At 37.9% G+C, this 25,928-nt stretch overlaps 1 protein-coding gene across 1 annotated transcript; it reads left to right on the forward strand.

The window, feature by feature from the left end:
• The first annotated feature begins 233 nt into the window (after positions 1–233).
• Positions 234–11,172, forward strand: LOC126812590 (uncharacterized). The gene is made up of 6 exons (XM_050539053.2): positions 234–1,498; positions 7,375–7,565; positions 7,842–8,083; positions 8,320–8,785; positions 9,040–9,718; positions 10,391–11,172. Exons 1-6 carry the CDS (start codon positions 1,001–1,003, stop codon positions 10,583–10,585), a joined length of 2,271 nt encoding a protein of 756 aa, XP_050395010.1. The 5' UTR covers positions 234–1,000; the 3' UTR covers positions 10,586–11,172.
• Positions 11,173–25,928: the final 14,756 nt, after the last annotated feature.

A 25,928-nucleotide genomic window follows, 5' to 3' on the forward strand; every position in this document is an offset into this window, starting at 1 on the left:
AATAAGGCGTCTCACGTTAATTCAAAGTGCCGGAGATACGTCTCGCTTGTAAACGTGTCTTCTTTCTAAAGAATTTTTCGAGGTCGGCGTCTTTTAGATGATTGGAGCGCGACCTCTCTCAATATTGATCTCATGCAAGCGGAAAATAGCAGACCTAACAAAGCGATACCGCCCGAGGGAAGTCGATCGCCACGTTAAGTAACCTTTACTCCCGACTGTCAATGAGCGACGGGCCATTCTCGATTAACGAGAAAGAATATAATGAAGATTGCGGGACAGTGTGCGTTACTTTACTGCCGTGTTGGCTTGTTGTTTATTACCCAGTTTTAGACACTATTCTCCTAAACCCCAAGTCCTCAAGTAGCTTGGCGTATTTCAACTCATTTCACCACAGTTCCGCACAAGTGGTAAGACGAGACAGGCACGCAACCAGTTCATTACAATCTCCCGGCTTTTGCCGATTACTACCGTATTAAGTTTCAGTGTAAGTCGTGCATAACACGCTCAGCTCGAATATTTTCTTTATCGGCGATAAGTATTGAACTTCAGCCGTGTGGAATTAGTGTTTCCGTGACGAGCCCTAAGCTACGTGAAGTATGATAAGGGCGGGCCACGGCGGAATTATAAGTATCGATTGATCTGTGTATAGCTGTTCACGCCACGATCTTGCCGCTCGGACGATCCCGCTTCATAGTTTTGTCTCTGCTTTAATCACCGCCTATCAGTATAAATCCAAGCTGTGGCGAGCTAGTGTCTAATAGCCCCTCTAACAGCTATAGTTAGTCGACGTATGTATGCCGCATTGACAAGCCGAACGCGTGCAACCGCTATAGAAATACTACAACGTGCTTTCACCGGATGTGTCAATGAGTGAGTTTTATTCGCCCCCGTCATACTATAGATGTACGTTCAGGCTTTGACTCTGTTGCGCAAAACTGTTTGTGATTTTAAAGAGGCGTGGTTTTGTTAGTTGTACAGAGAAATATTGCCAAGAACAGACATGGGCAAGCGAGTGACGGACGAGAGCTCGGAAAAGAAAGGGGACCACCCGCAAGAAAAAGATGTACGGAGTACTAACAGCGATGACGGAATAACGGAAACTAGTGTGAACTGCAGCAGTGTAGCTGACGAGAAGTCTACAGTTTTGGGAACAGTTACTACACCGCCTCAACCGACGATGGCAGAGGATGCCGAGGAATATATTAAACCCATAATAAAAGACGGTGAAGTTATCTTAGAAGTTGAATGTGGACAAAATAAGGCATTGTTATATTTATCTAAACTTTGTCAGGGAAGTAAAGGACCTTGTATATATTTTCAAGGATCGTGGTTAGCGCCCAATGAGTTTCAGTTTGTTTCTGGGCGAGAAACTGCTAAAGACTGGAAACGATCTATTCGTCATCATGGGAAAAGTTTAAAATTATTACTGGCCAAAGGAATATTATCCGTTCACCCGACTGTTTGTGATTGTGAAGGGTGTCGTACTGGTTCAACCCTGGTAAGTCATATAGCATCATTATATATTCCTATATTTATTTCCGTCGATTTTCAAAACGTGCAATATGACAGCTGGTTTAGTTGCTAGCTTAGTAATTATATTGTTTAGTTTCAATACAAAGCCATGGAGTTGTATACAGTTGAAAGAATTTAACTGCCGTGTACAGGCAGACAATAATATATGCCCCTTAACACTTCGCGTGTTGAGTTTGTATATTTTTTATTCACAGCGAATTTATTATTCATAATAATACGTAGGTAATTGCGTCTATAAAATAGGCGCGACAGCCTATCAATACCTTTTGATGATATGCAATTGTTTATCTGTGCTCAATAAACGGAGACGAAATAACTATACAACCGCCGACTGCCGTCATAAATTTCTCTTCCACAAAACTGCACTGGTTAACCACACACAAGGCATGAATAACTAAATGCTCAGCTTCTGCCCAGTATGCGTTTACTAGTTTACTACACGCGTTAGACCTGTAAGTAATGAAAATATTACAAAACCAATCTTTACTGAACAAAACTACCGATATGTGTCTAATGTAAACATACTACACGTATTTTCGAAGTCCGCGTTGGTAATCATGAAATATTTATACACTTCAAACATGGTTGTTGGTGACGACATCGGCAGCGGATTTCCCGCTTGATAATAAATATCAACGCGATTTGTGTAAGAACATGATGCAAATTTGAATGATACGTGACGGTTTCATGTTGTATGACGTATGCGCCTTAAGAAATAAATAAATGTATTGAGGAAGAAGTTATCAATATATAATTTATATTATAAACCTCCATTTTCTGAATATTTACGTTTTAAAACTGCATCAAAGCAAAACTTGTGAGGCTATAATTAGTATAATTTTGTTTTGTATGTGCGCCTTGCAATATTTTGCATGGTTATTATTAGGCTATTAGTTATTTTTTTCCATATATAATTAATATTACACCCCATCCCCCTTTCTACACCCAGACAAAACTTCTGCGAATACACATTTTTGGGTAGCTTTTGTTTGGTAACGTGAATTATTTCGTGCCTTGATGTAATTATACCGTATTCGTATGAGGTATGAAAAGACCATTGTGTTAACATAATTACCTAGCTTACCAGTAATGACGTTTAAAGTGGCCATTTCACCTCATCGCTCTAGTAAATCATCCTGTGTACGCTAATTCATTTTCCAGATTCGGTCGTGCTTAAATACCCGTGACCCACCATATATACCTAGACCAAATATAATTTAAATGTAACGAACGGATATGTATCAACTTAGGAATTCATCATTTATTGAAGTGGCCCGTGTAATTGAATACCACATGGAAGAGATCGGGGTTTTTTTTCGGTTTTTTTTTTCTGGTGTAAAAGCTCAATTTGAGTAAGCGATAGTTTGGGTGTACTTGCATTCGAAGTAATAAATCGATATGCTTGGAGAAAAATCGCACATATATGAATTGGTCGTATAATAAATTAATATCATTGATATTTCAACAGACCGTCTTCATTAGCCCCATTGGAGCAGAAAACTAGAACGTTAAACTCCATTTCATTCACTCATTATATAAACAGAATGTCTGATACAAAAATTGTTACTCCTTTAGTTTTCTTTGATAAAATACACCAAACTACATAGCAATAAAATTACTATTTCCTACTTGTTAGATGTGAAAATAATTAGTTTATTATCTTGAACAAATCCAGTAACAATTGTAAGAAGCGTGGTAGAATAGACACGTGTACTAACAATCCTAATCGATTAATCGATATATTGAAAATCACTATATGTCTTGGTAATTATTCCATTGTACAAAATATCAGATTGATTCTCTAGATTTTCCGTCGCTTATTGATGTCAGAGTTGGGCGAGGAGAAGCATCCTCTAAGTAAGATGGTGATTGGGTTTACCCGTCGAGCTCAGTGTTCATGAATGCTGGTCTTTATTTAATTTTTTTTTTTAATTTTTAGTTATCGCTATTTAGATCGAACATTCGCTAGACTTATTTTTTCTGCTGGATAAATAGGCAGGATGAAGCCCCTTTTATGAAATTGCAAAAGCGGACAATTCAGAAACCAATATTTTTTCGAGAGCAATTATCTTGATCAGAGGGGCATATTTAATTTAGAAAAAAATTCTACTATTCTCTCAGGTGAAGGACCTTATAGATATTATCGCTTTTATTTGCAATTGCTATACAAAAAAATCAGTGCATTCTCCAAGCCCTTATATTTTACAAAAGATGCTAAACAGTCTATTGTACGAAAAATCCAAATGGCAAATGTAAGAAAATAAGACCACTGGATTTCTAGAAGTAACTTTCTAAATGTCATCAGTTACATCCGGGTTTTCGTAGACTTGAGAAAAATACAGACCAAGATTGAAGTTGTTTTCATCGTCTTAGTTTGTGTGAGATTTGTCGCTTGGGAGATTTTTCCGGCCGAGGATTTTGTATTTATGGTCTTTAGAGCGGAATGTTAACTCAGTTGCTCGGCTTCGGAACATGAGAAGACGCGAAGCACGGATTTCGATTGACGCTGAATTTGTCAATAGAACTTGAAGTTCTTAGCGGAAGGCTTGGGTCTTAACAGAACACACTACGGGTAAAGTTTGCTTTCTGTCCACACATCGTACAATACACGCCCAGATCCAACTAGCGCCTATTGATATGCAATCAATTGCTCGGGGTTTTGTTTACGCAAGTGGGTTTCGAGCGTGTGAGGGCGAAGTATTCTCGCGTCGTTAGCATTGATTGACAGTCGAGAGGCTTGCCAATACTCCCTCGTGTGCCGCCATCCGTGGCCAGGTTTCGACCGTGTGTGAAGGCAAGATTACGATTAGATAAATAAAGACAGCCATGCGTCAGTAGCCGACAGTAATTGCGACGCCAGTTTCACTTGCATACTGATAGAGAAGATGAACGAGGTAATCATTACCCGACTGTCTCCTCTATCATAATACTACTTCTCACACCAAGTGGCCCCTTTATTGTATTCATATTCCACGATGACCTTCTTCACGCGGCCTCACGTACGATACAATTTCCGACTTCAAAGTTCTAGCTTTAATACCATCCCCTATCTCTTCACGATAAAATGATTTAATGTAACTTCGCAATTGACGAACCCCAATTCACGATATCATAAATATCATTTACGCTAGTTAAAGGTTAAAATGTGCGGAGTAAAAAGCCAATACTTTTATAACCAACCGTACAGTTATAAATAATTCTTTTAATCCCCATTGCCGCAATGCCCTGAGCGAGCTGTCCAATTCGTGCTAGATAAATGCCGGCAAACTACGGAGAATGCGATAGCTCGGCGGTAATTACGGAAGAGCCGCGGGTTATTAGAAGCCGTAGTTAGTCGCGCGGAGTGTTATTATCTGGCGAGACGGGCGCCTCAAGTTATACCGCTTCACGGCAATCAATTCCAACACGCCGTTTGAGAATCGATTCATATACTTGATCCACCGACGGTTCACAAAGAAATTTATTTTTCACTCGGTAGAGCGGCGAAGCGTGCTCTTTTCATAAATTCAACCTTATTTTAGACTGTTTGTCACCTAAGTATAAAATGTGGGGTTATTAAGTGAGCTTGTCGACTGAAAATGCCGTCCTCTAATAATTCTTTCATGATATATCGGCCTGTGTGCAATTTCCGCTTATAGTTTAACAATGTTTTTAGCGAGAAAAATAACGTCTACTTCTTTTCATGTTGGATAGGCGATGTTCATCACACTCTTAATCACGCACGATTCGTTATTTATGTGAAATCTTTGCACGTTTTCTACTTAAAATTATAAACTTGATTATAAATAACTATTTATTGTCATATCCAGTTTTAAAAAAAAAAAAAAAAATATACGAATGACATAATTCTCGGCAACTTATAAATGTTTCGTTTTTCGTTTTTAATGTGAAATAATATAGACTTTATTTAGACTACTGCTTTTTTTAAGTTAAAGAAACATATTGGGCGTCATATTTTATATAGTATATACCCGTTTTCGAATTTCATATTATATAGTTTGTAGATCTTAACGTTTTCTTCTTTCCAAGTAATTTTCTACCAACACGGGTCTTTATCGCATGGCTGGTTAACCTTCTCCAAGAAGAAAAGGACAACGGGACGCCTAATACATGCCTAACTGAATTACCAAGCAGAGTTGAAGAGCCCATGTTAAGAGTTGAAATACGAGTCGTTCATTTGGAACGTGTTAGAAAGAAAAGGGCAGAAATCCGGTCACGTGATATTGTTTGTATACGTACCATTGGCGTTCGCAGTATGAGTCTGCTTGAAATACGATGGTTCTCGACGAAAAGCCCTCTGAAAAATTAATTACTTCACTATCCGCCGACAGCCTAAAAGGCCTTGGAGAGGTCGCTGTGAAAATTGCAAACTCTAAGTGGTAATCGAAGAAACTATGCAAGCTCTCGGGGGTAAAAATGACAAGAGAAACTGTCGATATAGGCGTCAATTCTCCACGGAAATTTGCGCCTCAATGCAATAGCACTGCGCAACACTCTTTAATCGCTTTAGCGTGGCGTGCAACTGCCCTCTGGGAATGCATTAATCGACGTGCCTTCATTAACAATTTCGCGTGATTAGATGTACGTGGCTGTCACGGCTTGTGCATTATTAATCTCCACCTAAAGTACCAATCGACGACGGAAAATGAGATTTACTTCGTTAGAATTGGAATACAACAATACCCCGAGTCATAAATTGGAATTTTCTAGCCAGAAGAAAGAGGAGCAATTTATACTCGACTGACGCGGCCTGTTATTAAAGTACGAACCTAAAACATAATGCACGGCAATTTTGGAGAGGAAATTGTAATGGCTATAACCAAAGCGTAATTTTCATACAGGATATAGCCCGCGGATGTACTGGTCATATTTCCGCTAGCGCGCGTCTCGAGACAAACCGTTAAATTAAAGCAAGGGAAAAAAGCCCAGGGTTATAAAGTCTTAAAAGAAAAGAACAATAAATGCTTCATATAGATGATATAATCGTCCTTTATTGGATGATAAGTATAATAACATTAGAACTACTAGACCATACTGTTGGTATATAAAATACGAGTCGCCGTAAAAAAAACCAAAAAAAACCAGAGCCTATGGGAAATAAATTTGTTATTTGCTCGTTGTGGCAGATATTCGTTTACAACATTTGGGCATTTGGTTTTGCCATTTCAGTTATACATACAACTATATTTAAACCTGTGACTATTTATTACAAACGTGATTACTCAACGTTATAGACTACATATTAACTGGGGGATTTCCGTGCTGTACATTTCCGATGAAACGATATTTTAGAAGCCAGACGTAATTGATGTCACATCTAGCAAATTGAATTGTCATGCGCCCTGACCTTTTCTTCAAAGGGGTCATCTAAAGAAAACGATTCCATGGCGACCTTTCCTTTTATACGCCTTGTTTATTGGTAATTGATAATACCCCCGTGCGGCAGAAAATCCGAACCAGGTTTTGTTCGTTCAGTTGGAAGAAATCTGGTCAATGCTCGGCTTGATCAATCTTCGCTGTCGTATCGGCGGAAAACAGCCGACCTGTACTCTTCCGCCTAGCTGACTCAAACTGATACGCCCTAACAACTCAAAATAAATGATGGAATTAGAGTAATGAAAAGTGTAGAGAGAAATAGAGATCAACTAATAACATTATAGTGTTAATAAAAACGATATCCTTGTTCACCACAAGCACATTTGAAATACCGGACGCGCCCAAGTTATATCTAGTACTCTTTGTTTTAAGCATAGATTGCACATATTTAATATTAAAATGTTGTTATCATCCTATTTAAAATAACTCGAATTGAACATTTGGAATATTTTTGCTACATTTCAGAATCGTAACAGAAATGGAACTAAAAAGAAAACGCCCGCTAATAAAGAAAGTAAACCCAAAATAACAACAGACGGTGTCAAACCCATTTCTCAAGATGGTAGTAAGCCCATTGCTCCTCTGTCAACATCAGAGGGCGAAAAGACAAAGAAGGAAGCCAAAAAGATAAAGAAACCTTTAGAGAAACCCGTTAGGTAAGATAGAATGAAACACATTCGATGTTTTTATACGTCCATTATTGTTATGAAGACCAATTACAACAGTGTCTGGTGAATATACCTATACTGTTAGTACACTTTATTGTGTCGTAGAACCCCGTCAACGCACAGATAACAAAGTTTGGCTTTCTATTTCCTAAACATTCACAATGCAACAACCTTTATGGACTACTGGACAGCTTAGCTGTCATGTGCATATGTTTCATTGTCTGTTGGCCTATTTTTATTTATTTGATCTGTTCTATTTTCCAGTCCATTGCGGGAATCTAAATCGACCAATATTATGAATCCAGCAGTTCTACCCACCGTGCCCATTACCCAAGAGCGTCTACCTAAAGTACCCATTGTCATGCCCTGTAATATTGTTCCTGGTGTGTTTCCAGTCCCTAAAGTACCCGTCCTATCACCAGTGAAGCCAGAACCTCGGGACCCAGTCAGTAAAGTTATAGAGCCTACCGTTTCCGAACCTAATCAAAGGCACAATGAAACAGCAGGTTAGTGACATTTCTGCTTAAAGATATGTGTGCTTAAAGAAATCTATATGTCAATTATTTAAAGTTTGTCAATAAAATTTTTTAGGAGCATTGTTAATATTCCAATAAACTTCTATCCAAATGTCAAAAACTGCATCTCATTTCTGTCAATTTCTGTTATTTATTGTGATGACGTCATTTCAACATGTAATATAGATTATAAATGTATATTTTAATACAATTATCATATATTTCAGTTAAATCAGAAATCATTCCAATGGTTCAGCCCACACCTGTCAAATTGTCAGCTGAAAATTGTAAAGCGGAGGAAACAGCTAAGCAGCCATCATCCACACCTGTGATCAAATCCACCCCAGATGTTTGTAAAGAAAATTACATCAAAGATGATAAACCTCCAAAAGACACAAACATTAAAGAACGGCCAAAGGAAATGCCAAAAGAAACAAAACATCCTAAAATTGAAAATCCTAAAACGTCAAGTTTTGAGTCTCCAAAGCCAAGGGAATCTTCACGTTCTTCTCCGGAGGATCATGCCAGAAAGCTACCCGAAAGAGAACACGAAAAGATGACACCTAAATCTTTCACTGGATTAGGTCCAAGGCTTGGTAGCGAGGTTCCGACTTTCCGGCTTCCAGAGACATTTCCAGATACAGCGGCTTACGCAGACTACATGAGAATGTTAACTGGGGGACATCCTTTATTGTAAGTGTATTCATTTGTGGTTTCGGTTTTCTCATGTGGGATCTTGGGTTAATCTAGCAGTTAAAGATTTGGGTATGTAAATTGAAGTTAAATGGTATTTATTAAATGGGATATCGAATCAGTGGATGGCATGCAGCTGTCGGTAGTACTGTCGAATATTTGAACTAGAAGTTCTCATAACTGTTTTGCAGTCCATTGGATATTGGATTTGGTTGTACTGTTGTATAATGGGTTTTCTCAATGTTATTTTTCAGTCCTCAAGTTCCACAGCAGCTTGATACAATGTACTCTTTACGAACCAGTGATCCATCTTTTAATCATGTTCTTCATCCTTATCACGGTTGTGCTATGTACAACCCTGTCCCCCCACACCCAGGACTATATCAGAAAGACCCTGTGTTATACCCAACTACAGCTGGAGCGTTACCATCTAGTATTGGAGCACCCTGTTTCTCGCCCTTACACATGTTTTCTCAGAGACTGCCTTACGCTTTATCAGCACCTGTGATGGAACTTCCAAGACCGTTCCAGTATATGCCTATTCCAACTTCCATGTCCTATCCGTGTTCTAGTATTAATGGTCTGAAACGACACCACGCAGAATTAGACTCCTCTTCAGATATTGCTAATAAAAGGCTTCGTCTGGACTACCAGGTACCCGACTTTCGGTTTGATTCCTATCCGTCTTGTTCAACGACGTATCCACCTCTGTATTATGATTCGGCCTTGTTACAAAGTGAGGATTACCGCCGTAAACGACTGGAAGAAAGTATGAATAGTGCTAAAGACATTCCTGGTTATTTACATCCATATATGGGTAAACCTAGTTACCAGTGTACCTGTGTTAATCGACCTGATGATATAAGAAGTTGGTCAGTGGAGGATGTTTGTAGTTTTGTTTCCAGACTCGACGGATGTACTTTATACGCTGAGGTAAGTTTTACATTGTAAACATATTATTTTTACTGATAGATAAGGATACATGGTTATCATCGCTAATGAATTCCAAACATAATCCAGACCACACTTAAGAACCATCAGCGATCCGCAAGGATATTCCCATGTTAGCATTTACATGTAGAATCTAATCAATCACCATACGTGTCTCAGAATTTATTCCGTGTCCTCTATGTCTGCGTTCGAGTATGATTTATACCTTTAATATCATTACTAAAACATTTGTCTGGATCATATTGTTGATTCTCAAGTTTCAATATTTGTGAAAAACGAAACGAAAATACTCAGTTGATCAATATTCAGAGAGGAGTTAAAGTGGGTGGTTGCAATCTAAACAAGAATTTCAACGAGCAAATTATTTTATATGCCGATTTCCAGCAACATTCTTTCAAATAAAATTTTCAGAAATATTAAGTAATGTAATATAACCCACAATGATTTAACAACTGCCAGTTAATATTGTATAGTGTTAATCATTTAATTGATTATGAAACCCGGCTATCGGGATGAAATCAAATGAATGCATAGTGAATGCGAATTATTTACGAACTATGAGTTCGTGTAGTTTTTTTCCACTGATAAATCGGTTGAAGTGTGAAATGGTGTCAGCCTGATTAATTACCTCTTATCTTTTTAATTATTTTTCAGACATTCCGAGAACAAAGAGTTGATGGTAAAATCCTGCCATTACTTACAACAGATCACATGATGAAAAGCCTCGGTTTGAAACTTGGACCAGCAGTGCTTATAGCGGAAGCTGTTGCTAAGAAACTTCAAGAATCGCGATTAAATGGATGTGACAGTTGTCGTAAATTGACTTTAGGTGGTCCTATAGAAATGTGATGTGTGGTGTTGATTTTTATGGGACATTTTCATTGGATTTTAGGAGACAAGGTGTCTTTTAAGGAAACAATAGCAGAAGGCACTGCAGCAGCAACAAAGCTACTTGTCATTTGTTTTCATAAATATATACATGTATCATTGTGTTATGTCGTGTGTGAACGTTATAAAGTGGACTATGATCTGAACTATCAACTGTATATACATGTAGCAAGTCTACGACATTACACAATACATCAGATAGTGCTCATCTTTAATATTTGTGTGATAAACATTTGTAAAACAGCAAACTAATATATTATTAATAACTTATGATAAATAGACATTCAAAAAGTGCTTTTTAAATTTTTGAGTAATAGGGGTTTTTTTTTTACTTAAAAGGTTAAAAGAACACAAGTGGCTCCCTAATATGGCGCATGGAGCGTTTCGTGTGGTCGCTATATTGGATTAAGTGCGGGACTTTTAATGTTAAATAAGGCCCTTAGTTGATTTTTAGTTAAAATAGAAATGTCCCCATCTGTTTGTAAGTTGAATTTTGTAATATTGTGTTACACAGAGTGTGTTCTTTATATTAAAATATATTAAAATAATGTGGGTTTGTGTTTTAATGTTGAAAATTTTATCTGTAATAGAAAAGTCCCCTTGTCCAAAATTAAATGGTGGTGGGCATAGGGTACGCGAATGGCTCGAGTTTTGAGAGGAGGGCCATAGCGGGAAAGACAAACAAGAATCATACGGACACTCGAGACACCCTACACAACGATCAATTCAGTCCTACTGCGCAATAGATTACGACATATTATAGGCCTGTAGGTATTTTTTTTATGGAATTATACAATAGATACTTCAACATTATTCAGTTAACATATACTGCGTGACAACCGTGAACGGGCTATAATTTGGCTGGATTTCGAGAGAAATTCGTCCGATGAATCAAGTCAAAAATAGAGAAAGATATGCAATCCATAATTCCCTGCAAAAACAATCTGAATGCTGTACTGTGTGTTTAGAAAGATGTCACGTTGGATTGACAACTTCCTTCGTATATTTTTTTAATTTTCTGATTGTGAATCTAACCAGTAATTACTTATTACTCAGTTTCATTTCAATTGACACTTGTCACATGTGACCGAATTATGACTTTGTTATGACTACGTTACACTGACAATTACTCACATTTGACAAGAAAGAAAACAATGAAATAGTTTTATGAAAAGGGGCTACACGATTTCAAAAGTTATGACTAACTTGATTGAACAGTCAACAAAAGAGGAAGTGATATGATTGTATGCGTGTATTTTTGATTCAAACGTCTATTCCTTTCAGAACAGGGAACTGCGGTGGCTCAGTGCGTAAGACGTTGATTTGCTGACCAAGATGTCCGGTGTTAGCCTAGAACGTTTTAGGCAACATGAAAATATTATATGTTCTCCCTAATAGAGTGATGCCATTATCCAATCTATGGTATTTCTATTTAGGGTGGTGACTGTCGAGTTCATAAATATTTAATCACAATATGGAACACCATAGAATTGGGATTAACGCCGCTTCAAGGTTTTAAGTAAGATTAACAGTGTAAATCAAGAGACCGCCGTATTCTCTCCATCCAGGACGACGATGATGAACAATAGTGGCGATGTGGTTTTTATCCATCATGAAGAACGTATTTTTTTTATTTACAGTCATGTGTATCTTCACTGGTAGTTAAAAATATTTTTAAAATTATTAAACAGCAAACACACTCCCGCTAAAGAACCTGAATAGATGTGACCAAAATGTCTAAAGGACCTTATAGAAACACAGTTTTCATCGCATAGAGATCGCCTAATCCCGGGTCGAAACAACATACCCGATTAACCCAATCAGTGATGTCGAACAGAGGGTCTAGTAAGGAACGAAAAACCGAGGTCCTATGTACACATATGTGTGCATGTAGAAGAACCCTTTGAAATACAAGTAGACTCTGCGAACAAAATTTTTCTCATAGCACCTCCGTACCCATCTTCAGTAACGCGTTTGGTACAGAAAAGTAGAGACACCATTTTCCTCACCGATGGTAAACCGCGGCCGCATAAATATGATCGTTCATATCTGTTTGATACAATCCTATTTCGTTTCGTTTTTTTTATAGTTCAAAATTTCGTTTTACTTGTCTTTACTACACGAGGATCTGGAAGAGTTGTTATATGACCCGCGTTTTGGATGATGTGAGGGATTAGCCAAGGAAGCGGCCTGTTGCAGCAAGTTCTTGGCCTGTGATGCACGGAACTGTGGGTATCCTACTAAAAATATCAACGCTGATTAGTTAATCAAATGTCTGACGTAAAAGGTCAAAAGCCGCTCGTATGACCCCCTGACACGACTTCGCACTACAACTGGTCAGATCTTCATGTAGTAGAGGCCATCGTAATATTTTAATCAGATTGCTGTTTTATAGTATCTACTCCAAACGTTCATATCACTATGTTTCTTTTACCTCTGCGTGGAACGAAAAATCGGCGTTCATGAGGTTATCAGTAACCCGCCATCATAACGAAATCCCACCACACCCTCATTGCACACATAACAACACATAGTAAATATATTACAAATGATTGTAGATGTTTTACCCGACCATTTTCTTTACGTGAAATTGTATATAGAAACCAGAAATTAGGTAGATTAATTCCAATATTTCCCTTTGACCTACAGGCAAATAATTGCGTGATCTATCATATCAGTGGATCGTATATCAGTGAAAAGCTCACTTAAAGTATTCAAGCATTGGAGTGGATAAAATGATTTGTTACTGGACAATATGAATACGTAGATATGAGTAGATATACCAATCAATACAACTATAAACTATCTATATAAAACTAGGCTAGTGATTGAGTGCAGTGGAAAATTATGTACCGTGGCGTACTAATTTGACTTGACCGACATATAAGTATTGGAAACCACATTTTATTCTTTAGATGTTGAAATGGAATTTTGAAAGAGTTCGATTCAGGCTTATACAGTGCGGATTTGCTAACAGAGACTCTTTTTCAGTTATCGCCCCGAGTATCCACCACAGTTATTTTAACATTGTCAGACGGCATGACTTGGAACTTCAACACGCACATTCGTTGTGTAATTTCTGGTGCATTTCACAAATCGATTCTTTTTAATTTGCGTGTCGATTATTTGTACACCTACTTACACCTTTTCTATACTTTATTTCACTTTCCAATAATAATTAAATGTAAAATATTAAAGAAGACAGAGATATAGCATGTAAACAAAATATCGAAAACGTGATTATCACACAATTTTACCACAGGGAGAAATGGTCATGTGATCAACAATGGCAGCGCCCATGGAATCTGGGTTAAGTGCTGATAACGAGGTGTCTATAGGCTTGGCAGGCTGAATCCTAGAGCCTCAAGATCTAGGGGACCTTGGACTAAAGTGTATAATGTTTTAATACTGCCATAAGACTTCCTTACACACACTTTACTCTTAAACATCCGTCATCATCCTCGGCATTGCTCAGTTGTGGTTAAAACACACCTTTATCTTCCCCCAGTCGTCAGGGTGGGGGCTTGGAGGGACCTCATATATAAGTGAAATAGTCTGGGGCCATGTTCATCGAAAGCCGGCATTGGTCTTATATCTTAGATTATATTCTCCATGTTAAATCGTTTTCCACGCTAAAGCCTGGAACGACTGGAAGTGCGGGAATGTGCATCATTAAATTTCGTGATTGACTGATCGCTTGTATTTTTGCTTATGAAGCAGGCCATTTCTGTAGTCTGCTTTACACAGTCACATGCGTGTATTATTGAAATGAAATTTAGAGAAGTAATTCGCTTTACGGTTGTATCGCCTTCGCTATCAAGTAATAATCCCAACGATCCTCAGTGGTAACATATAAACTAATTGTTTATTGATAAGTTATTCCTTTATGGCACTGTTGGCATATACAAATGAGTTTGCACAGGTCAGCTTAAAGTACGGCAGCTGTAACCCATCCCTAATCAAGTGGCCCTCGGGGTAAATCAGCAACGTTTTCATATGAAGGAGTTATTTTATCACTCGATATTTCTGTTCAGATTTCTAGAACAACAGAAAATCTGATTAACAGATACAGTTATGTTTTTTTTAAAAAAATAAATGGAGCCCAAAGGTGTGAGTAATGCATGATACGCATAGACCAAAGTTGCTGGGGTGATTATAAATTACATGTGCATCTATTGCTTGATGCGTAGTGTTTTCTGCTTAACTGCTTCCTAGGGCAGTGAACGAGCAACCCATGAGTGGGTAGCAGGGGAAAAGCCAACCATAAAACACACCTAATATAGATACTTCTCAGAGATATTTATCGTATATGACGGATATCGGCACACATGAAATTACAGCAGAATACACGGATCGGTGATAATAACTTAAGCGGAACATTTTAGCCGAACATTCATGAAAACATTGTTCCGATCAATTTGTTCGCCGTCTACGGGTAAAAAAAAACCGGACAAAAATGTTTCGAAAAAATGTTCGTGAAATCGAACGTGTTAGATATTTGGAACTCAGTTCGTCGTCTGCGTCGAAGGTGAATGCTCGCAGAATATTTTTTTCCACGCAGCACCAATCAGCGATCACATACATATCACATGACACTGATATGTATGCCATTTTGAAATCATGTGATTTTTGTTACGTCATTGGGCGGTAGATATTGTTTGAGCTAAAACATTCGCTTGTCTGAGTTACCTTGTTCCTCGTCTTTGGTGATTTTATGTGGCTCTAGACTTATTTTTCGATCTATAACATTCGTTCGTCTGCGTTACCATGTTCGTCGTCTGCGGACAAGAAAAACAAACATATTTGTTCGGTGTTTTTGTTCGTCGTCTGCTTTCGACTTTCGCGCACCACGAATCACGACAAACATTTTGACCGACAAATTCAAGCAGTATATACGCATCAATCCGCAACCCGGACATTCAATTCAAATGTAATTGGTTTATTGTGATGTAATGCTTCACTACAGTACAGTAAAATTGGGTAAACTTACATATGCGAAAGGTCTCATTTTAAACACTTAATTCTTCCATCACAACAAACAATAAATTATTTAGCAAAAATACAGGGCATAACAAAGCCGAAGTGGTTTAAACAATAGAACGAAAAATAAGCGGCTTAGTTTGTCCTAGTCTATAGATAAAAATACTAATCCTTCTATTTACGAGATGCTATTTATTCCGGATGTTGTTTCAAACGATGCACATACTCATGATATTATATGGTATCGTATCCACTAATAGATCATATTGCTGCATATAAAATGGATTGGAGTTTCATAGAATCGATTGTTAAAATATATTCAAATTCCATAATTACAAAAGACAAATTAGTGTAATAGTACGTGGACTTTGAGCAATATTCTATTCACTTGAAAAGAATTGAACAACACACAAATGCTAAACGAAGGCCTATTTAAAGTAGCTAAGTCTCTAAACTCGATATCATCCAAAGTCTTCGATATTGAAAACACGAATTATTTGTCAATTTAAATCAACATGTATGCTATGATCTTACCGAGAAAGGATGGGCTTCTGATATCCAATATTTAAGACAAAATAAACATTTTACCATTGGTACACGCCATTTGTAACAAGGCACTAGCAGAACGAGACTAGACATATTCCAGAAGTCATGCTCTTATTTGGAGAGCATGCGCAATAAATACTATCGGTGTAGACTGAAATAACCAGACACTCGAGATTGCCATTCGATTGAACATAACTGATTAGAAATTACAGTAAAAACAGAAACGATTGAATATTAATCAGTTTATAAACATTCGTATTACATTATGATATGCTTTGGGACCCATTTCTGTCAATTTCTAGGTCCCAAATTTTAGAGATTTAGCCCCTTCAAGTTATTTACTAAGATGTAAAAATTATTTAAAAAATATACATTAGCTGTTAAAAATAAGATAATACATAATTGTTTATAAAGTATGATGCATACAAATATACATAGAGGTAATCTATTCTACCAGTAATATTATGACTATTTGATCAGTGGCTAAGTAAAAATAATCGACTTTGTAAAAATACTGAGTATACCTGCTCGAGCACGATATCCACCACTTACATTGGTCGACAGTACCAAGAATCCCAGTACATCGTGAATCAAAAAATCTCTTTTGGTGCAGAAAAGAAGAACGTTAAACCCCATTCAAATGGTAAATGTTATTTCTGTCACAACAATAAATTTTAGAACATACCTGTGCATACTGGGACTTTAAATTTATTATTAATTATGCAAGTCAAGTTCTCGTAAAATAACAAATAAAGACTAAATTAATACGAGAAAGTATAATATTCTATTGCTATTTTAAGAATATTATTCAAACATTTCTAGATAGTTTATCAGCTGAATTTCATAAAACCGTCAATAATATTCAAATCACTACAAAATCATCAAATTGCAGTTTTAAAGAGGTAACATTACGATCAGCGAGAAATTGAATATTTTTGCTTTTAGACAGAACGTATACCTAACCTAATCATAAAAAATGGCCGCCATATCAAGCTGGCTTAGAACCAAATGTTCTGATGATTCGGGTGCCGCGGTGGCTCGCTGAGAAAGGTGGCTCGCTGAGAAAGGGGTGGATCGCTAACCTATTGACCAACAAAGTTTCTCTACGTGGTTTGCCCTTGTCAATGGTGTAGGACGGAGGTCTGGCAAGGACAGCGTCTAGTCGTTCGGATAGGACGAAAACCCGAGGTCCAGTGTACACCTTGGCGTTCACACAAATGAAACTTGGATAGTTGGAATTCAATTGCTGTCCGGGCAAAATTCCGTATGATGTACGCCCGTCTTCGTTAGACTTGATGGAGCAGAACAGTGGGAGGTTTAACCGCATTCTGCCGATTCAGCAGTTTTTCCCTGTTCGAAACAGTTCTATCTGGACGATGATTCGATGGATGGACACAATATACTATCAAATCTAACTGCATGCCAAATCATGTACAATTATCTTTCTTTTATTATTGCCTCTTTCAAGAAACACGAATAAAGCTTATTATAGCGACGATTTACACTTTCCATTTAAATCATTGACAGTTTCTAGGCAATATCCTGAAGCGTCTGCCCCCTGCATCTCGATGGTGACATTTTGTCGGTTGGGCTTCTCCTTCGACCGTAAGGACTTTCGCACCAGAAACCTGTATAAAACACTTAATTTTATTGGCGATGTTCGTTCTAAGAATGACTGACACATTGCAGACAACCAGACGACATTTTATTCAGTTATCCGTTAAAATCGATTCCAAATAATTCCCCCTATTCAAATGCAGCTATAAGGCATGTAATCTGGAGAGTTCAATTGTGCCTGTTAAAACCTTTGCAAAATGAAATATAACGTCTTACTTCACCAACCAGGTTAATGATCTGTTAAGTCCAGGCCAAGGGAGGGGGGGGATCACGGTGGCTAAGTGGGTAAGACACTGGCTCGCTAGCCTGGAGATCAGGTGCTCGATCCCTGCAGCCGAGAAAGTTCATCCAGATTTTCCGGCGTGGTTTCCCCTTGTCAGTGATGCAGGATGGAGGGCCTGACAAGGACAGCTGTCTAGTCATTCGGATGAGACAAAAAACTGAGATCCCGTGTACACATTGGCGTGCACGTAAAAGATCCCTTGGCAGTTGGAATTCGATGTAAGAGTAGGCCGTAGTGCCGCTGTCCGGGCAAAACTTCCCTCATAGCACACTGTATGGCGTATGTCCGTCTTCATTAGCTCAGTTCGGGGCAAAACAGTAGGACGTTAAACTCCATTTCATTTCATTTCATTTCCAGGCCAAGGGTTACACGGTGCTGTTGGTGTGGGTGTCGGGAAATACTATCAAGGGGGAACCAGAATGGAAAATGACAAGGATGGAACCCGACACACCTCCTGGTTAGTAGTGAAGCAGCGCTATACTCACTGGCGTCTAATGTACCCCTATCGCAATTTTCTGAACTCTGTTTAAGAATTTTACCGATCGCCTTTCATACGTCATCATATAAAATATATATTAACAAAGTAAGTCCAAAAATGGCCTTTGTAAAGTTTTTTGCACGCAATATCTGTCCATGTAACATTGTAATTATTCAATAAAGAATTGCACAAGCGAGGAAATATTACTTTGGCGATAGTCGCCGGTTGATGAAATTAAAGATTTTTTGATAAGACCTGGGAAACTTTACAGTTGCACCGATCACATTCGTAGTATTACACTGTATGTACATTGTATGTGTGAACAATCTGGGGTCACTATCATTTATTCTTTTTTTTAGTTTTAATATAAATAAAAAGATTATGCGGGCACGCGTGTGTTGCCCTAGAAAGAGATTTGTACTTCAAATTTAGGGTGATTTTAATTATATGTTAATAATGCCTTGGCAAAGAGAGAGAGAGAGAGAGCGAGTTTAACCTCCACTCGACACAAACTAGGTCATTTCGGGACTAATCTTGGTAAAAGTAAGGGGCTCTTTACATAATTGTTAAAGCATAAGTAATTAATATTTCTTTATTGGCACGTAAAAAAGGACTTTTCAATGTCGATTCGGTGTGAGAGATTGACATGCTAACCTTAAAAAAACTTAAAACTAACTTAACTATGTCGATTTGAACAGGTTACTACACACAAACCATAACGCGCATGGATGGAGCACAGTCCAATAGTCCGAAGACAGGAATCATAGAACCACCCACAAAATAAAATACATTTTTTTATTATCTTTAAAAAAAGGATTTGATCTGGCTTCATCGGTGACTCTAACAAACCTCAAGGCTAACTTTAGTCCGAGAAATGTCAGTTACTAACAAGGCGTCACGTCCGGTAAAAAAATAATAATTTAAGGCCAAGCTATATACGAAATAAGATAATTATGGAATAAGAAGGGTTGTCCTTTTAAAATATTAAATGTTTTCGTTGTGTTATTGAAAGATACTGGGGTATGAAATCGTGTCACATTGTTTTGTTTAGCTAGCAATTAATTGTACCGTTGATTTCCGTGGCTCAAAGTCCATGTGTGCAACCATCAATTAATATCGACGGTTTTATTTTACTGTCGTGAGTTTCTGGCTCATTTGATTAACTGTCATAAATCACTAGTCGCTTTATTTAATAACAAGCATTGTCAGATGGTTTTGAAATATAGCTGATCTTTAGTTACAAAAAATCCCAATAAAAGGAAGAAATTGATACCATAGTTCATGTATAGAATAATAAGATCATATTGGTCATGGTAAAGTTGATAAAGTAATACAGAATAATAAAAATGCATAGTTTTATAGGTATGGGCAGTCCCGTAGCCAGCCGAAAAAAAATAATTGCCGACAATAGTTCTAAAATACCCACTGTTTGTAATAGACAGCAGTCAGGGATCATCATGTGGAGTATTGATTTGGGGACGTGGCACCCTGCACCCAGTCTCATATTATTGGTTATGTTATGTCATCTATCTGCCATATATTTTGTTCTGACATCTATCTGCCATATATTTTGTACTGACTTGCCCAATGGCACACTGTCGTGGGGTCCCTGTCGTGTCACTATGTTCATATTCAGAGTTTGTAGAGGACGATATACTGAGTTAGAAAACGCGTTTGCGGTCGTCCAATTTACAAAATTTTCCAGGGGAGGAGCAGTGACGGACCACGGAGAGGGCAACAGAGGCAGATTCCTTGATCCCGGTGATTTGGTGACAAAAAATATATATTTTTTTTTATATTTTGTAGAAAAAATAATGAAGACCCATTTCCCAAAGATCGTGAAACACAGTGGCCTTTTTTCGATGAATTTTGATATAATTAGGTAGGGCGACCCCAAGGGGCATCGGTCAGAAGAAAAAAAATGATACCAATGATTCTACATTGGGTGGGTTGCCAGCGAGAAGTTGATATCAGAAATGTTTCCATAACCTGAAACCCGAAATATTATTTCTGGTTGTAAGGTAGCGGTCTTGTTAATTGTCCAATATTTCGTCCGGGCGGAGAGAACCCCTTGACCCCCCCCCCCCCCCACATTGGTATGGGTATTGGGGCAGTGGATTATTTGTTCAGTCTATATTCATGCATACATAACTATACCGAATACCATTGCGATGATTGGATTTATAAATGTCAGACCTGTCACAAAAAACGACAAAACGTCGGTCACTAAAATACTTGAAACTAGTCCCATACTTTCAAAACATTTGCGGCATGTTGAACATTCAGTTCAACGCCAAATGTCAAAATTCTGTTTTTCTATATATCTATATATCTTAACGAGCGATCGAGTGAGCCAGATGGGCGTCCACGTTGATAGTATTGAACAGAGCGACGAAACGCATGGCGTAACGGTGAACCGGTGGATTCTACCATTAGCGGTACATGACCCTGATTTAGAAACCAGATTGAGGCACCAATGTCAATGAGTGCAGCGCAAGTTAAGGATTTTTAAATAGTTTACTTTATAAATATAAACCAAAACTTATGATTCGATTGGTGTTTTTTGAGCAAGCTTGTGCAAATTACAACAGCTTCCTTATTGAACATTCAGATAAAATTTCTAGAAGCCCTTACTTTTGACATTTAGGAATTACAGCGCTGGCTTCGTATCACCTGAAAAATATATTGATTCAATCCCTGCATTGTCTTCCTGGGTTGTCCTCTGTTGTTAGCCCGCCCGTGTTACGTCTTCTCATTTTAAAGCGAAAGTACACAATACATTTGATTTGACTTAAATCGACAGAAAATACTCGAGCCAAAATAAAATAAATAATTTGAAAGAAGTAAATAGACGGCGTCTGTGAAATGATTCTCAATATTACATATTGGTATGAAATGTAATAAGGTTATGGTTGAATGTTTTCTAGTGGTCCAACGCATTGGTCTGTAATCGATGCAAGTTTCGCTTGCGATTACCAAGAACCCACTGCTAAAAACCCACGCGGACAAGCGACGTATTGAAAATAAAAGTGTTGGAGTTGCCATAAATTAATAGCGTTTCCGTAATATATAAGAGAATTGACAACCTGGGCATTTTCGAAACAGTAAGCATAGCCTTGGTAGAAGGATAACTAGGGGCATTGGATACCGACAGTCACCAGTCTTCCTGATTGGAGCTTAATTTACGTGTCGAGTTCTTAGTAATTGCAACTTCCCAGATAAACGAGAAATAACATCAAGTACTGTAGGAAGTTTTAAAAAAATACAGATGATTCGAATTTGGTCTCTAAACCTGAGTTCACACTGTATTCAATGCGAATTCCGGAGACCGGCCTCCGAAATTCGGATTAGTTTGTTTCGGATTAAAAGCGATGCCCCACATTATAGCTTATTCGGATTGAATTCAAATTGAAACGCGCCACACGGAATGCGCATAACTAGCAGACGTGAAGGTCATTCATATCTAAAGCTGCGTTCACACTAGGGGTTTAATCTGAATTGAATTCAGAAAAAAAGTCTTATTCCGGACTTTGGCGTCACACTCAATTCGATAAAAACCGAACTGAATCTGAATTAACGAATCCGTATATTTTTCCGAATTCAACCCGGAACAATTATTCCGAATCGGGTTATTCGCTGTCACGATTTAAGTGTGACACGCTTGATTCAGATCAACAGTTTTACCGGAAACGATAACTTTACGCGCATGTTGGGATGTAGCCTACGTAGCTGTAGGGCTTCGTCACTGAAACAAATACTGCGGTAACATAACTAGCTAACGATAGGTTTTCAAAAAACGAACCATGCGCACTCAGCAGCTAAGTCCTCCAAGCAGTCAACAAGGGTTGTGGTATACTTTTTCTTTTGCCAATAATGCAAACATTTACAACACACTTAATTCTGATTACGAGTTCTGCCCTATACTAACATTCAATATCATGGGCCATAACTCTGGCAGTAATTATCGTAAATCGTTCAAATTCAAATGGTTTCTTCATCTTTGACCTAAAATACTGTTCATAAATATCATGGGCCATAACTCTGGCAGTAATTATCGTAAATCGTTCAAATTCAATCTGCTTTATTAGCCATGACGTTAAACACTGTGCATAAATTTAAATCAATCAGATATTAACATTAGCCTCTAGCGCGTCGGACGGGGCGACGACAATATACGACCACATTTCTATGTGGGCATATACAAATCCAAATACAAAGATAGGTGTGTTCAGATCACAGCTGAACATTCACGGTCTAGACCTTGGGGACAGGGAAGGTAAGCTTTAGTCTTCTCGAGTCTAGTGGAGTCTAGTCTCTAGCATGTATTGCATATAGCTGGATAAAATGCTTTACATTAAAGATACATTATGGGAGATTCGATAATGAGTTGGCAGTTCTCACTATAATAGTTAAAAACTAGATAATGGAAAGGCAATTTGCTGAAAATTTCATTCAAATCGCTCCACTATGAACCGAGAACTAAGCGGTTGAAATTTCCGGCTAGTCTTGCTCATCATTACTAAAGTCAGTACGATAAACAGCATAGTCTCGATTATCCATTTAATCATTAAATCGTAAAGGAAAGTTATGCAGGCTAGCGATTCCATCTAGTTGATTATGGTCTGGATAAGTTAATTAATGTCTAATTAATAACTGAGATAACATTTCAGACCTCAAGAAAGACCTGCAATAGACAGATTTAGCTCTTGCATTATGTATGTTTATGTATGTTTAGTGCTGAAAAGATTTGAATTATGAAATGGGAGCTACGATGGTTCAGTGAGTAAGAAATGTAAAGTCAAACGTGAAGTACATGTACATACTTGTTGATGTATAGCAAACGCTACCAAAAGAGTAATCGTCCTCATTCGCATTTGATTTTGGTGCCAACGAAATCGTGCCCGGCGCTGCATGGCAAGGTGTCGAAGATGTAAGGCCTGGCGTCGCTGATGTAGCCTTGCTTGCCTCAGGAAGCATAAGATCACCAATACGAATGTCTGGCGCATCCATCTTGGCGTTTTTCATTCTGAATTCAATCCGAATAAACTGTAATGTGACGCACCGCTTTTAAACCGGGAAAACCCAATCCGAATTCCGGAGGGCGGTCTCCGGAATTCGAGTTGAATACGCATGTAGTGTGAACGCAGCTTAAGCTGGATGCACCTATCATTCGTATTTGTGATCTTCTGGTTACGTTACTCGTTATTTCAGATTCTGTTCGGATTTTAGCGAATTGAGTGTAACGCCTAAATCAGATTAAACCCCAGTGTGAACGCACCTTACCACTACCAACCCTACCAAATGGAGTTTTATATGATTCCAAGTTAGTTGATAATATTTTATTGTTCATATTAATGGGGGTTTGCGTTATGGTTTGTAAAATTATTTTGTAAATCGATTAGATAATTGGTTGTCTAAAACTTAATTATGTGAAAATTACCTGACAATTCCGCACTACTATTGTCGCTTAATTAATTTATGTCACGGTTAATTAATTCATTTGATTAATTCCTGTCAGAAATAATGCCAGACAATTAACAGAAATCATGATATAAGTATTTTTAAAATGCCTTCTATCCATATAAACGTCACAATTTACTTATTTATTTGGACTATTATTATCTGCTCTTCTTACGACAGCGAATTTTAACACAGTGTTTTGAAGTGACAATTTCAAATACAAGAACTTTTTGATTATATTTTATCCATTTTATGCCTCCTTCATAAGTAAATAAGAGTAATCAAATTAACATGTCCATAATATGATTTAGATTTAAACAATATTTTATTTATAAACGAATGGGATTGATTGAAATCTATAATATGATGTGTAATGTATTGTACGTTAAAATTGAAATACACAACAAAAACAATGCATTTGGGGTACTTTTGTCACTCGATGTCTTCATTAGCCCAGTTCGGAGCAAAACAGTAGGACGTTAAACCCCATTTCATTTCATTTCGATATGTAAAATTACATGGTTATCTATCCATTAAAGAAATGTTTAATATGTCATGTCCAATGTGTAGCAAGGTAAAACATACATTAAAGTAGCTAAGTCTCTAACTCAATATCATCCATAATCTTCAACATTGAAAACACGATTTATTTGTCAAATTAAATCAACATTCATGTTGTGATCTTACCGGGAAAAGATGGGCTTTTGATATCCAATATTTAAGACAAAATAAACATTTTACCATTGGTACACGAATCGTGTACCATAATGCGCTTCAGCCCCAGTTGCATCGGTGTAGACTGAAATAACCAGACACTCGAGATTGCCATTCGATTGAACACAACTGATTTGAAATTGGAGTAAAAACGGAAACGATTGAATGTAAATCAGTTTATATACATTCATATTACAGTATTATATGCGTTGCGACCCACTTTTGTCAATCTCTAGGTCCCAAATGTTAACGATTTAGCTCCTTTAACAACAAAAACCAACGGTCGGTTAACACTATTTTTGAGCTCTAATCAAATTTCTACTCAGACGAAGGACCAGATCCGACTTGCCAATTAAGCTCCATAAAACTAAACGATTTTTGAAGACGGGAGCTTTTTCTATTCGTCTGACCACTTTTCCCCACCCGAACTCACCAGTTTGCCACAATTTAATTTAATATCACTGAAACACTAATTACGACTACCGAACTCCATCGGGTGAATTTTTTTACTTTTCTGTGGGACCTAGACTAAAAAGTAATTTAGATTGGCTAATTTAATTGAGAAATTATTTTTGTTTAATCTGATATGTTAAGGAATCGTGTGTGGTTTTACTAAGAGCATGATATGATGGTGGCAACAAAACCATACATTTGGAATTACTCAGGCAATCGGGAACCGCGGTGGCACAGTGGGTAAGGCGCTAGCTCGTATACTAGGAGCTCCCGGGTTTGATCACGGTGTTATCTTAGGAGGGGGATCACGTGGCTAAGTGGGTAAGACGCTGATTCGCTAGCCTGGAGGTCGGGTGTTCGATCCCTGCATTTGCCGAGAAAGTTCATCCAGATTTTCCGGCGGGGTTTCCCCTTGTCAGTGATGCAGGACGGAGGACCTGACAAGGACAGCTGTCTAGTCGTTCGGGTGGGACGAAAAACCGAGGTCCCGTGTGCAATTTGGCGTGCACGTAGATTCCTTGGTAGTTGGAATTCGATATAAGAGTAGGCCGTAGCGCCGCTGCCCGGTCAAAATTTCCCTCATAGCACACTGTATGGCGTATGCCCGTCTTCATTAGCCCAGTTTAGGAGCAAAACAGTAGGACGTTAAACCCCATTTCATTTCATTTTGTTATCTTAGGAATTTCCCTGGGATTTTCCGGTGTGGTTTCCTCTTGTCAGTGGTGCAAGTAACCGTGTCTGGTTGTTTGAATGGTTCAAAACGCCTTTGGCAG

This window comes from Patella vulgata, chromosome 2 (assembly GCF_932274485.2).
Source record: "Patella vulgata chromosome 2, xgPatVulg1.2, whole genome shotgun sequence".
Lineage (NCBI taxonomy): Eukaryota > Metazoa > Mollusca > Gastropoda > Patellidae > Patella > Patella vulgata.